This window comes from Typopeltis vanoorti, chromosome 9, assembly GCF_054136105.1.
Source record: "Typopeltis vanoorti isolate ZY-2024b chromosome 9, IOZ_Tvanoo_1.0, whole genome shotgun sequence".
NCBI classification, from domain to species: domain Eukaryota; kingdom Metazoa; phylum Arthropoda; class Arachnida; order Uropygi; family Thelyphonidae; genus Typopeltis; species Typopeltis vanoorti.
In genome coordinates, this window is record NC_143557.1 from 78,134,882 (window position 1) to 78,146,944 (window position 12,063).

The 12,063-nt window shown below is 36.8% G+C and overlaps 1 protein-coding gene across 1 annotated transcript in view; it reads left to right on the forward strand.

The window, feature by feature from the left end:
• Window positions 1-12,063, forward strand: part of LOC150103172 (HEAT repeat-containing protein 3) — a 193,966-nt gene that overhangs the window by 99,953 nt on the left and 81,950 nt on the right. The window contains exons 4-5 of the mRNA XM_090397657.1: window positions 5,801-5,952; window positions 8,841-8,950. Of these exons, the coding sequence (XP_090253783.1) occupies window positions 5,801-5,952; window positions 8,841-8,950 (262 nt within the window). The remainder of the gene's footprint in view (window positions 1-5,800; window positions 5,953-8,840; window positions 8,951-12,063) is intronic.

Below are 12,063 nucleotides of genomic sequence, written 5' to 3' on the forward strand. Positions count from 1 at the left end.
TACTGATAGGATTAGGTCAGTTGTTAGTCAAATTATAAAGGTCTCACACAGTGGTATATCAACTTAGAGAAACAGACAATGTTGAGAAACCTAAGTTTACAAAATGCCCAAGATTCCCATTTTCCAAACATTAGAAAAGAACTATTCACCTCATGGTTTTTGTATATGTCAGCAAAGTTCCTTTACTTGTTTGGTACTCTTGCTTTAAGTGCCTATATAGTACTGATTTTCTGTAAATTTGTTTATTCTACCAAATTGAGATTAATCTCTGCCTGTGATGGAGAATAATTGGGAACTGTGCACTAGGGAAACTAAATTTTTCAACATAAAACTCAGCAAATTGAGGATTTAATTAAAATAAGTTTCAATTTTAAGAGAAACGAGGTTAGAATACCTTTTATATAAACTTGATCAGACTAATACCAGACTATGGCTCATAACTTTATTTATTCACATTTTTTATGAATATCAAGCGAATTAAAGTTATTCAGAGAAGATTTACTAAGTACATGGAGGAATTTATAGTCGTTATGAGAATCTGTTGGTTGATTTTAATTTGTTGAGTTTATCTAACAGGAAATGCAGAGGAGATTTAATTAAAGCTTAAGTTATATTGGGTCGGCAAGTAAGTTTGTTCGGTTTATGTGTTAGTACAAGATTAAGCTGCTTCACCTCTTGCTATTGTTGCACTACCGTGCAACGCTATTGCACAGTTGAAAGGCAACATTTCACATAACCTTTCGTTTAACCTACTTCAGTTGCGTGTGTGTAAATATTTTTAGAAATGGAAGGAAATAATGTACATTACTGGCATATTTTGCTTTTTTATTTCAAAAAAGGCAAATGAGCTGCGGAGGTCCATAAAAAAATGTGCAGCATATGGCAAAAGTGTTTTATCAAATTCCGTTCTGGAAATTTCGACATCAGTGATGTGCCTCGCGCCAGTCACCTGACCGAGGTTGATTTGAGTGTTGTAAAGGATATCGTCGACAAAAATCCATCACAAACAGTGCAGGAGATTGCTGCAGTACTGAACATATCCCATACAAGCGTTGAAAACCATTTGCACAAGCTGGGATGTGTTTCAAAACTTAATGTTTGGGTGGCACATGAATTGACTGAGACCAGTGTGACTGCTCGCATATCCATCTGTGATTCGCTGCGATGTTGCCAAGAAAACGACCCATTATTGAAGCGGATGATTATGGGAGATGAAAAAAGGGTCGTGTACGATAACATGGTACGTAAAAGATCATGGGAGCACAAGAACGAACCACCTTGAAAGCTGGAAACCACCTTGCAAACAACCTTGAAAGCTGGATTGCATCCAAAGAAGATCATGCTCTTTGTGTGGTGGGATTATAAAGGTGTTATCCATTATGAGGTTTTACCGACAGGCAGAACAATGCAGAACAATTGATTTAACTGTCTATTGCTCGCATTTAATGCGACTGGTCCGTGCAATTAGCACAAAACGTCCTGAATTGGCAAATCAGAAAGGAGTTGTCTTTCACCACCACGACACCACACATCGTTAACAACCCAGAGTAAATTGTTACGTCTTGGCTCGGATGTTTTGCCGCATCCTCCGTATTCACCAGACCTGGCACCTTCCGATTACCACTTATTTTGATCGTTGCAGAATTCTCTGAACGGGAAAACCTTCACTAATGAGGCTGTCAAAAGACACCTGCATCAGTTTTTTGTCAGTAAACCTCAGGAGTTTTATGAACATGGCATAATGAAGTTGGTGGACAGATGGCAAGAGGTCATTGATAAGGAGGGTCAGTATACAGGGTGGCCATAAAATAACTTTCCCTCTTTGGAGGCATCTGTAGCTAAAACCAATAAACGGAATGAGACCAAATTTTATATTGAGACTTTTGAAGGCATGGGGAGATGATTTCCGCAAAAAAAAGATTTAGTACAAAAAGGTGCCGATATAGGGAAATTTTGGCGCTGGCGGAGCCTAAAACAAGCGGATAATTACGTTAAAGGCAGATAAAAAGTAATAATAACATTTCGACAACCACTTCACACGTTCCAGCTGGAATGAGTGACGTGGCTCGTTATAATAATAATAATAATAATTAAACTAAAACAACAACTTGCGAGGGACAGAAATTAATGTAGTGATTGAACTCACAGGAAGTAATGTTTTATTGGTTGGACTCGGCCACATACACGATTTTCAATGTGCTGACCTTTCTTGTGTTTAACAAATTGCATCCGGTGTGCGACATGCTCTACAGCTGAGCGTAAGGAGTCGGATTGGATGTTCATAACAGCCCGTTTTATGTTCTCTTTCAAGACATGCAAGTTACGCCACCAAGATACACAACAGATTTCAAATACCCCCCACAGCCAAAAGTCACATGGAGTGATGTCCGGGGTTCGAGGCGCCCATGCCGTTGGAAAGAACTGACTGATAATCCTCTCATTACTGAAATGCTGGCGTAAAAGGTGCCATACTGAACGTTAACTGTGTGGCTGTGCTCCATCCTGCATAAAAATTATGGAGCCCAAACATTGTCTTTGCTGCAATGCAGAAATGACAAAATTTTCCAGCATTCGTCAATAAATCTCTCCAGTAATGGAGCAGGTTACAGGACCTGTAGGGGTAATATGCTCAAAAAAAGTATGGTCTTATTATGAAATCGGCTGTGAAGCCACACCACACGGTTACTTTTGGAGAATGCAGTGGTACTTGCTGGATTGCTTGAGGATGTTCAGATGCCCAAATTCTGCAGTTGTGAGTGTTGATCGACCCCTTCAGATAAAAACGAGCCTCATCACCTCACAATATTCTCCAAGGCCAGTCATTGTCGACATCCATTCAGGCAAGAAACGTTAGCACGAAGGTCATGCGCTTATCGTAATCTACAGTAGTTAGTGCTTGCACACGACTGAACTTATATGGATAGAAGTGAAGCATTTTCCATAAGATTTTCCAGACTGCACCATAAACCATATCAAGTTTGCGAGCTATGGCACGAGTGCTTGGACTAGTACTAGTCGCTGTGTCGTCAAACACCGCAGTAACAACGTCTGTTAACTGTCTCTTCTTGCACTGCTTTCTGTCCTCTGCCAGGTCTAACTCCTAGTGATCCAGTTTCTTCAAACTTCTTAATCATAGCTCTCAGTGCTACAGCTGACATAGGACCTGTATGCAGGTTATGAAGTCTTCTAAATTCCTGAAGGGCCGCTACGGCATTGTAGCGGCCCTTCAGGAATTTAGGTAGGACGCATATTGAGCACAATTCGTCAGTCATTCGAATAACTGCCTGAACGTTCCCAATCCCTTTTTAAGTGGAATTGGTAGCGGTGCTGTCACGTACGCACAGTAAAATTTGCATAATCCTTTTTATCTGCATTTATTGCAAATGTTTGACTGCTTTCGGCCCCACCACCACCAAAAATCTTTTTTGGTGGTGGCGGAGCCGAAATCTTTTTTTCACAGAATTCATCTCCCCATGCCTTCGAAAGTCTCAGTATAAAATGTGGTCTCATTCCGTGTATTAGTTTTAGCTAGAGATACCTCCAAAGAGGGAAGGTTAATTTATGGCCACCCTATATAACTGACTAGTATGTATTATATATATTAAATAAAATGTGTTTCATTCCACTCTGAAAAACCGAAGGAACTTATTTGCCAACCCAATACATGATTAGATAAATAATGAAACTTTGTCTTTGCTGAGCCAGGCTCAATAACAGTACTGTTTCAAACAGTACTGTGACAGTCCTGTTTCAAACTTTTTAGCATACTCCTCTGCTGCAGGAATTTGTAACACTGTCATGTAGAAACTACATGTCAAAATTTTGCTCAGTTATAGTTTTCATGCAGGGTTGAAAAGATTTGGCTTGACCTTCAGCAGATTATAAAAGTGGATGCAAAGGTATTAAAAATGAAAGCAAGTTATCTTAAATTGATGCAACTCTGATAAAGTTGGAGCATGGTCTCTCTCTCTCTTCTCTTCCCTCCCCCTCCATGAGTTGCCTTAGTATTGTTACTTAAGACATGATCTGGAAGGGTTATATTTTTGCATTTTATTAGTGCATTTTTAGGATTTTGTTACCCTGATAGTACTGTTTCAAACTTTTTAGCATGCTCCTCTGCTGCAGGAATCTGTAACATTGTCATGTAGAAACTACATGTCAAAATTTTGCTCAGTTATAGCTTTCATGCAGAATTTTAGCTGCAAATATGAACTCCAAATATCCATTAGAAAACCTATAAGTGAATTTTGTTGGTGGCACACTTTGAAGTTGTACTCAAGTCACACAGTATGTATTTTAGCATATATACTATAGAAAGGCACACTTATGCATTTTTCCCCCCAAATATTTGTAGTTGGTAGTGCAAACTAAAAATTTACATGGGAGTATCATTTGACATGCCCTTAATATACCCTTGACATGCTATTAAGATTTGCTTCAGTCTTTTAAGTAGTGTAGTGCTGAGGGGAGAGTCATTTCATAAGTGCTGCAAGCTTCATATTTTGTTATAGTGCTGTGCTTTTTTGATAACTATATTCTAAGTGCATGTTTATTTATTTTGCTTAGTTCCAAATATGAATATTTTATCTTTCTTTAATATAACCACCAAGTTCAGAGTTTTCAAGCTTGTTTAAAATTATTTCAATCTCTGTTTGTTAGTAAAGAGCTAGTAGATGTTTTCCGAGTTTCCATTTGGCCCTGAAAATCCAAAATAAATAATGAAATCCTGAGAAATGCACTAACAGAAAGTAAAAATATGGCTTTTTGGATTGACTTTCATGTAATGAAATGCCCAACAATTTGCAGCAAAGGAAGAAACAAGCTTTGTAAGCATACTACCATCACTATCGAAAGCTTTGATTTTGTAGCTCAAGCTTGATTTGCCTGCATTATTGAGAGATATGGCTATTTACTTTGACAATCAAGCCTTTTAAGTTTTCTTCTTCAAAGTAAATTGTTATCTTATTATATGTAAAAATTCATAATATTGGCTGAGCGGAGGGCTTGTTCTGTTCTTGCAAAGAGAATTTCTGAAAATATTACAGTAAAATTTTTCATAATGTATCTTGAAAAAAATTTAGATATTAAAAATTATTATAGGCTACTTTTATTGAATGCTTAATAAGAAAATGACATTATGATTCAATACTCTTGCAACTCCCATTCAAAGGATTGCTTTGGTATTGAATGGAGTTCTTGCTCTTTTAAGATTTCTGCCTGGTATCTGAAGAGAATCAACCAGTAATTCAAAACAGCTGTCAGGCTAGTGAAACCTTTATCAAAATGCATTAATAAAAGGCAAATACATGGATGCTTGGATAGTGCTCGCGTCTTTTAAGTAGTGCATGCTAAGGCAACTCCGATGCCAAGACTTGTTCTCATGAGCTCTCTGGTCAAATTTTTGAAACTTCCAAAGTTTCTGCATATACTCATCTTTGAAATAATGTTGGATCTTTAATATCCACTATTTCTATTGCTATTACAATTCAAAAGTTTTTTTCTGGAGGGAAAATATATTTTTATAATACACTGGTTTTATTATTATAAATATATAATACACTGGTCTCATACCTTTTAGTTACTTTGGCTATAATTCTAAATATCAGGCATGCCTATTACTGGGAGAGTTCCGTAATAGGTTTCGAAATGTGTGTGCTAATTAATATTAAAAACAAATAGCTCTTTGTTACATATTGTCTGCTGGAAGATATTTTATTGATTATATTTGAAATATTATAACTTGTGCTTCTTCTCCCTTCCATTGTTTATTAAAGAAAACATTATTATTTTTCTTCTTAAGTACAACTGTGACTGGGCACCTGCAAAGGATTCGCAACAAAAATTGGATTCAGACATGACTAAAAATTCATCATCAGCAAGGTCACTACAAACAAAAGTGGATACTAGGACAGAGATCTTTATAGAGGCTACTTATTTATTATGGAATATGTGGTAAGTATTAAAATTTATATTAGGCACTATGTTTTGAGTAGCATGGTTTATTTATTCTTATGAAATACTTTTTATTAAATGAATATAAAAATATTAACACATGAGATGAAACAGAAAAATAGCATCTCTGATTATAGTACAAAGCAATGGCATAAAATTTGTAATTAATCTTAACTTGATTTCTCATAATATTGTGGATGGATGATAAGGTCAGTAGATGAATCTTGACAAACTTATAAAATTAAAAAAATTCAGTTAAGACTAGTATGTTTTTCAATATGAGCAGAGAGTAGTTCATTACCTGGTTATCCTAATTAAACTGTCTGTATGTGGCAATATTTGTAGTATTGTGTATCTGTGGACTCCAGAACATGGAGAAGAAAATGACAATAAAAAGTGGTGCTATTGATAATGAGGAATCATTCTATAAACTGTCAAGTGTAGCCTCATATTATAATGTATTGCTCTTCAGCATACTGTATTTGACCTACTTTTCTACTTGGCATTGTCATACTCTCCTTAGCTCTACAAAAGCACACTTGCTTTTCTGTGCCAGCATGTTCTGATGATATGGGTCCATAGGATAAATTGGATAAATTTCTAATGGTCCGTAATTGTAAATGGCTGCAAAGCCAACACCATCCACTCACCTTCAATGAGGATATTGGAACATCACATACCACTCCAGATTTTGACCTGAAAATTTGTGCACCAGAACTGACTCCTGTCCTATGTGACCTGTATAATAGTCTCTTACTCCACTTGTATCTATCCCACAGCCTGGAAATTGGCCTATATTCAACCCATTCCCAAGAAGGATGATAAGTCACTGCTGTCCAACTACCGTCCTATCTCACTCACCTCAGTCCTGTCTAAAGTAATGGAAAAAAATCATCAGTTCCCAACTCTTACACTACCTTGAAGGCACCCACCTAATAAATGACTGCCAGTATGGATTCCGTTGCTATCGATCAACAGGAGATCTGCTCACATATGTCACCCATCTTCAGAAATGCCATGAAATTTAGTGAATCTCAAGTGGTTGTACTTGATATCTCCAAAGCTTTTGACCAGGTCTGGCACAAAGGCTTACTAGGCAAAATACTATCTCTTGGTCTGGCAATCCAACTACAGAAGTCCCAGGACTTCTGTAGTTGGATTGCCAGCTTTTTTGTCTGGACGCTCGCTATGTGTGGTGGTGGATGGTTCCTTATCCTCTCACCATTTAACTAATGCTGAGGTTCCATAAAGTTCTGTCATCTACCAAATCTCTTCTTGCTATATATCAATGACCTACTTCAGTTGATCTCCAACCTACACAGTTTTGCAGATGACAACACATAGCACTCCTTCCTTTCATTTGATAAACTCTTACTCTACACAACTCACCTCAACCTACAGAACATCATCCACAACCTCCCTCAATTCTGTTCGCCAAGCCATCCTTCAACAGAGTTCAGATAACCCTGTCAATTTCAATGCTAATAAAACCCAGCTCTGTCTTATTTCCCATTAAAAAAAAGAACCATTTTCTCCCAGTATTATTTTTGACAACACCCAAATTTCCAGACAATTTGAGATATCTCTTGGAATTACCCTGACATCAAGCCTCTCCTGGCATAAACACATCACAACCATTGCATCCCCAGCTTCTAAAAAACTAGGATTTCTCTTTCGCTCAAGACGTTACTTCACTCCAAAACAGCTGTTAATTTTTACAAATCGCAAATCCAGCGAGCTATTGAATACTGCTTTCACATATGGGGGTGGGTCCCTAAAAGCTCCCTTAAAATGCTTGACTCAGTACAGAGGAGAGCAGCTAGACTTATTAATGACCCATCTCTTACAACTCACTCCCCCCCACTTTCGTACAGACGTTTGGTTTCTGCACTGTGTATTCTACACAGTGCAGAATACACAGTGTATTCTACAAATATTTCCATGGGAAATATTCATCTGAAATAGCTTCAATAATTTCCTCACTTAGTACTAAGCTCATTGGAACATGTGCAGCTGCTGCTCAACATCCTTTCACAGTGCTCCTTGAAATCCACAGAACAGGTTTCTTTTCCTCCTTCTTCATCCCCTGTTGTGTTTCCAATGAATACAATATACAGTCTTTTTAATCAAATGTAAACAAGTTCCTCCTTTCTCAACCTACTACCCATATACAATACTAATGTACTCTAAGTTGATCAGTCAACCTCACATGTATGGGCTCAACATTAAAAAAAAGAAAAAAATTGAAATTTTTTTTGGTTTATATTCTCATTCAAATGGAATTGGATTTTGTCCTTCTTAAGGATGTTCCTTTCCTGGAAAGTTGTCCTCTTTCTTCTTTTGTGGTAGCGAAGTAATTGTCAGTAATCTCTGCACCGTTGGCTTATAGCTGTTTCACACATTAAATTGTGTATGAATAGTAGTATAAAATTCCCAAGATACTTTCTATGTTGTCATATATTGGCATCTTGGTTGGCTGAGTGGATAGCATATCTTATATCCAACTAAACAGACTGTGAGATTAAATCTCACTGTGGATTAGATGAATGCAAATATATTGGCATTCCCACCATCATGTGTGGTATGCAAAACACATTGCACAACAGCAGTGTTTGTACATAAGTGATGAAATTCCATGCCAGACTACTTTGTTGTCATTATTAAGCCATTATTAATATTAAGTTGTCATTGTATGGTTTATACTATCCACATGTGGCATTGAAGCATGTTACTTCTAATAGTTGGAGCTTCAAGCAGCAAAGGATATGCTTATACAGGTAATTGAATTATGATGGCTCAGTTTATCAGTAAAAAAAAAATAAATAAATGAAATATAAGTTAATCCTATAAGATTCTAATCAGTTATTTCTGTTTTTTCTTTCTGCTAGTGAAAGTAGTGACACAGCAGTTGAAATTTTTAATCACCACAAACTTCTTCCCATCCTGCTGCGATGCTTAAGTATAAATGTTTATGGAATGGATGTTGTTGTTGCTGTCTGTAAGTGATTATAATTTCTTTTATCACTGGAGATTGTTTCCATAAAATTTTTAATAGCAATTACAGTACTAGCTATTTTTTTTTATTCAGAATGCTTTTAAACAGTGAACTGAAATGCTATTTTATTTTGATTCATCTTACAAGTTTTAATCTCATAAAACAAAATTAGTTATTGCTATGAATTAGTATTAAACATTAGTGGTTGTTTCCAAATAATTATTATTATTAAGAGAGATCTCCAGAGATTCAGGAACTCGTCGAGGGAAGCCATACTATTCACACCAGCTGTCATCATACCTGTCTTGAATTCATTCGCACTACATGCACACACAACATCCAACAGCAATCCATTCCAATCACACATCACTCTATGAGAGAAAAATCTAGCCCTCATCCCCTTCTTGACAGCATTCATTCTTGACTTCCAAGGATGCCCTCGTGTTCTTTCCCATCCTGCATAAAATGAAAATTTCCATTTACCGAAATTTTGTATAATCCTGTCAGAAGTTTGTAAGTCTCAATCATATATCCTCCTCTTTCTCCTGTTTGCTAGTGTCTGCAGCCTACAAATTCTTGATCTGTCTTTATAATCAGTATTCCACAATCCTGATTTCATTTTTTAAACTCTCCTTTGCACTCTTTCCACTATCAGAATCACTACAGAAACCAGGAGACCAGACCTGTGCACAATAGTCCAAGTTAGGTCTTATCAAGGCCTTGTAAAGAGACAAAATGACATTTTTATCTTTACATGTGAATGTCCATTTCAGCATTGCAATTATCTTTTGAGTTGTATTTGCAGTCTTTGCTACCTGACCCCTGAACTTGAACTTATTATCTATTAACACTCCAAGATCTCTAGCCTCATCAGGTTCTTCTAGCCTAATCCCACCAATATAATATGACATTGGATATCTAATCATGCCGAAGTGAATGACTTTACATTTACTGACATTCAACTGACATCCATTTTCACATGCCCACAATTCCAGCCTATTCAAATTATTCGTGTGTACTGCATATAATTAGCACTCCTGATTACCTCACCTATCCTTGCATCATCAGTGTTACATCGTTACTTTCTGTAATTTTTATCTAATTTATCACTCTAATGCCTTCTAAGATTATAAACTAGTTCTCTGGGGGCTGTTCCCTTTCTCGGACTCTGACAAATTTGTTTGATTTGCTGCGCCAGCCAGTTCCTAAGGACAGAATTCTCTTGTCCTAGGAAAGATCCCAGAAATTAAGTGTTACCAAAATTTGTAAAGTAAATTAGGTAGCTATAGATATCTTAACTTTGCAGTCATGGCCTATTAACTCTAAACTGTTTGTATATTCCCCTTACACATAGGTCCGAAGTTTAATGATTGGTGAAGTCAATCTCATGCTTAGATCACACACACAGGCTTACATAAGAAAACATATTTATTATATAGCTAAAAGGATTACAATAAATTAGATACAATACAAGGTCAGCATTCTACCTCAAGCAAAGCAATACTAAAAGGAATGATCTAAATCACACACAACATTCACACTTTAGGCATATAATTCACTATTATACACAATTCATCTACTAAATAATTAGCATATTATTCACATACAATTTGGTAAGTATATGGTACAAGACATTGTTCTAGTCTGAAATTATGAATTATTAACTAACAATCCCCTCACAATATTCTTGGAACCATACAATACTTGGGTTCTCAGACTACTAGTCTAATAAGTTTAGAGAGTCTCTGAAGATGTATTATCATTAAAGTTCTCCTTCTTTCAGCAGGTTGTTATTCCTTCCCTTTCACAAAATCTTATCATTATAAAACAAGAAAAGTCACAGTACTTTACCACTCTGCAGTGTTCGCATTGGGACCCTTTCGTCTATCCTTTGTTGCTGGTTATCACCGCTGCTGCAAACTGCTACCATGTGGTAGCAGTTTGCAGCGATAGCGACCTCCTTCAAAGGGAGTCCTTTGCTGTCTTTCATCGGTGCAGTTTCACTGATGGCCCGCATTTGGGATCTGCCATTGTCTTGTGCATAGCCTTCCTATTTGTCCTGATGAGGTGATGTCATCCCTCTGCCTTACGGTGCCTGCTCCTTTCGGGGAATGCATGCCCCGTTCGCCTTCTACGAATACCCTAGCTTTGGGCGTTACGTCACCGATGGTGGTTAGCCCGCAACCTTTGGACTTTTGTTGGCAGTACATTTACTTTCTTGCATAGGACACAGTTTTAATACTAATATTTAAAATAATATTATACATAATCCAAACATATTATTTGAGTAGCATAGTTTCAGATGACATATTCAAATCTCAGACTTATTATCTCGTTTTCTATGTTAAACATTACGTTTTTCTGATAAAATGAGCTTGATTGCTAGGAGCATAAGTATGTTCTTATTCAGTGTTGTGTTTCCTGTTAGATCTTGTATGAGTGATTCTTTTGTTGAAAGAGTCCCCCATTCAAGATCTAACATCAGCAGATATGTATGTCACATGTCAAATTCTTCCCAATGACATTAATGTACAGATTGAATAACAATGAACTAAGGACTGATCCTTGAGGCACACCACTGGTTGCCTTGAATCTTGTAGATTCACACCTCCCATATACCATAGATATCTTTTTGATATCTATCAGTCATCCATCTTATCTATCCCAAAAGTTAAGAATCCAATCCCATATTCTCCAATTTATGCAACAATCTTCCATGTTGTATTCTGTCAAAAGCCTTAGCAAAATCCGAAAGTACCATAGGATATCCATTCCCCTTCTCTAATTCAGTGGTAACATTATTTTGGAATGTGAGCAAATTGCTGAATCATGCCCTTCCCTTAGAAAATCATGCTGTTCATTGCAAAGTTAGAGATTCTCTGTTAATTCCCTTCTGAATGTGAGCCCTAACCAACTTTTCTAAAATCTTCACCACCACTCCTGAGATACTGATTGGTTGATAGTTGGATACATTGGTCTTTGCACACCCTTGTGCAATGGGATTATGATACATTCTTTCTACTCCTGTGGAATCTTCCCTATTCTGAGACTCAAATTATATAGGCTGGTCAATGGAATAGCCAATTTAGCTGAACACTTATTTAGCATCAATTCCT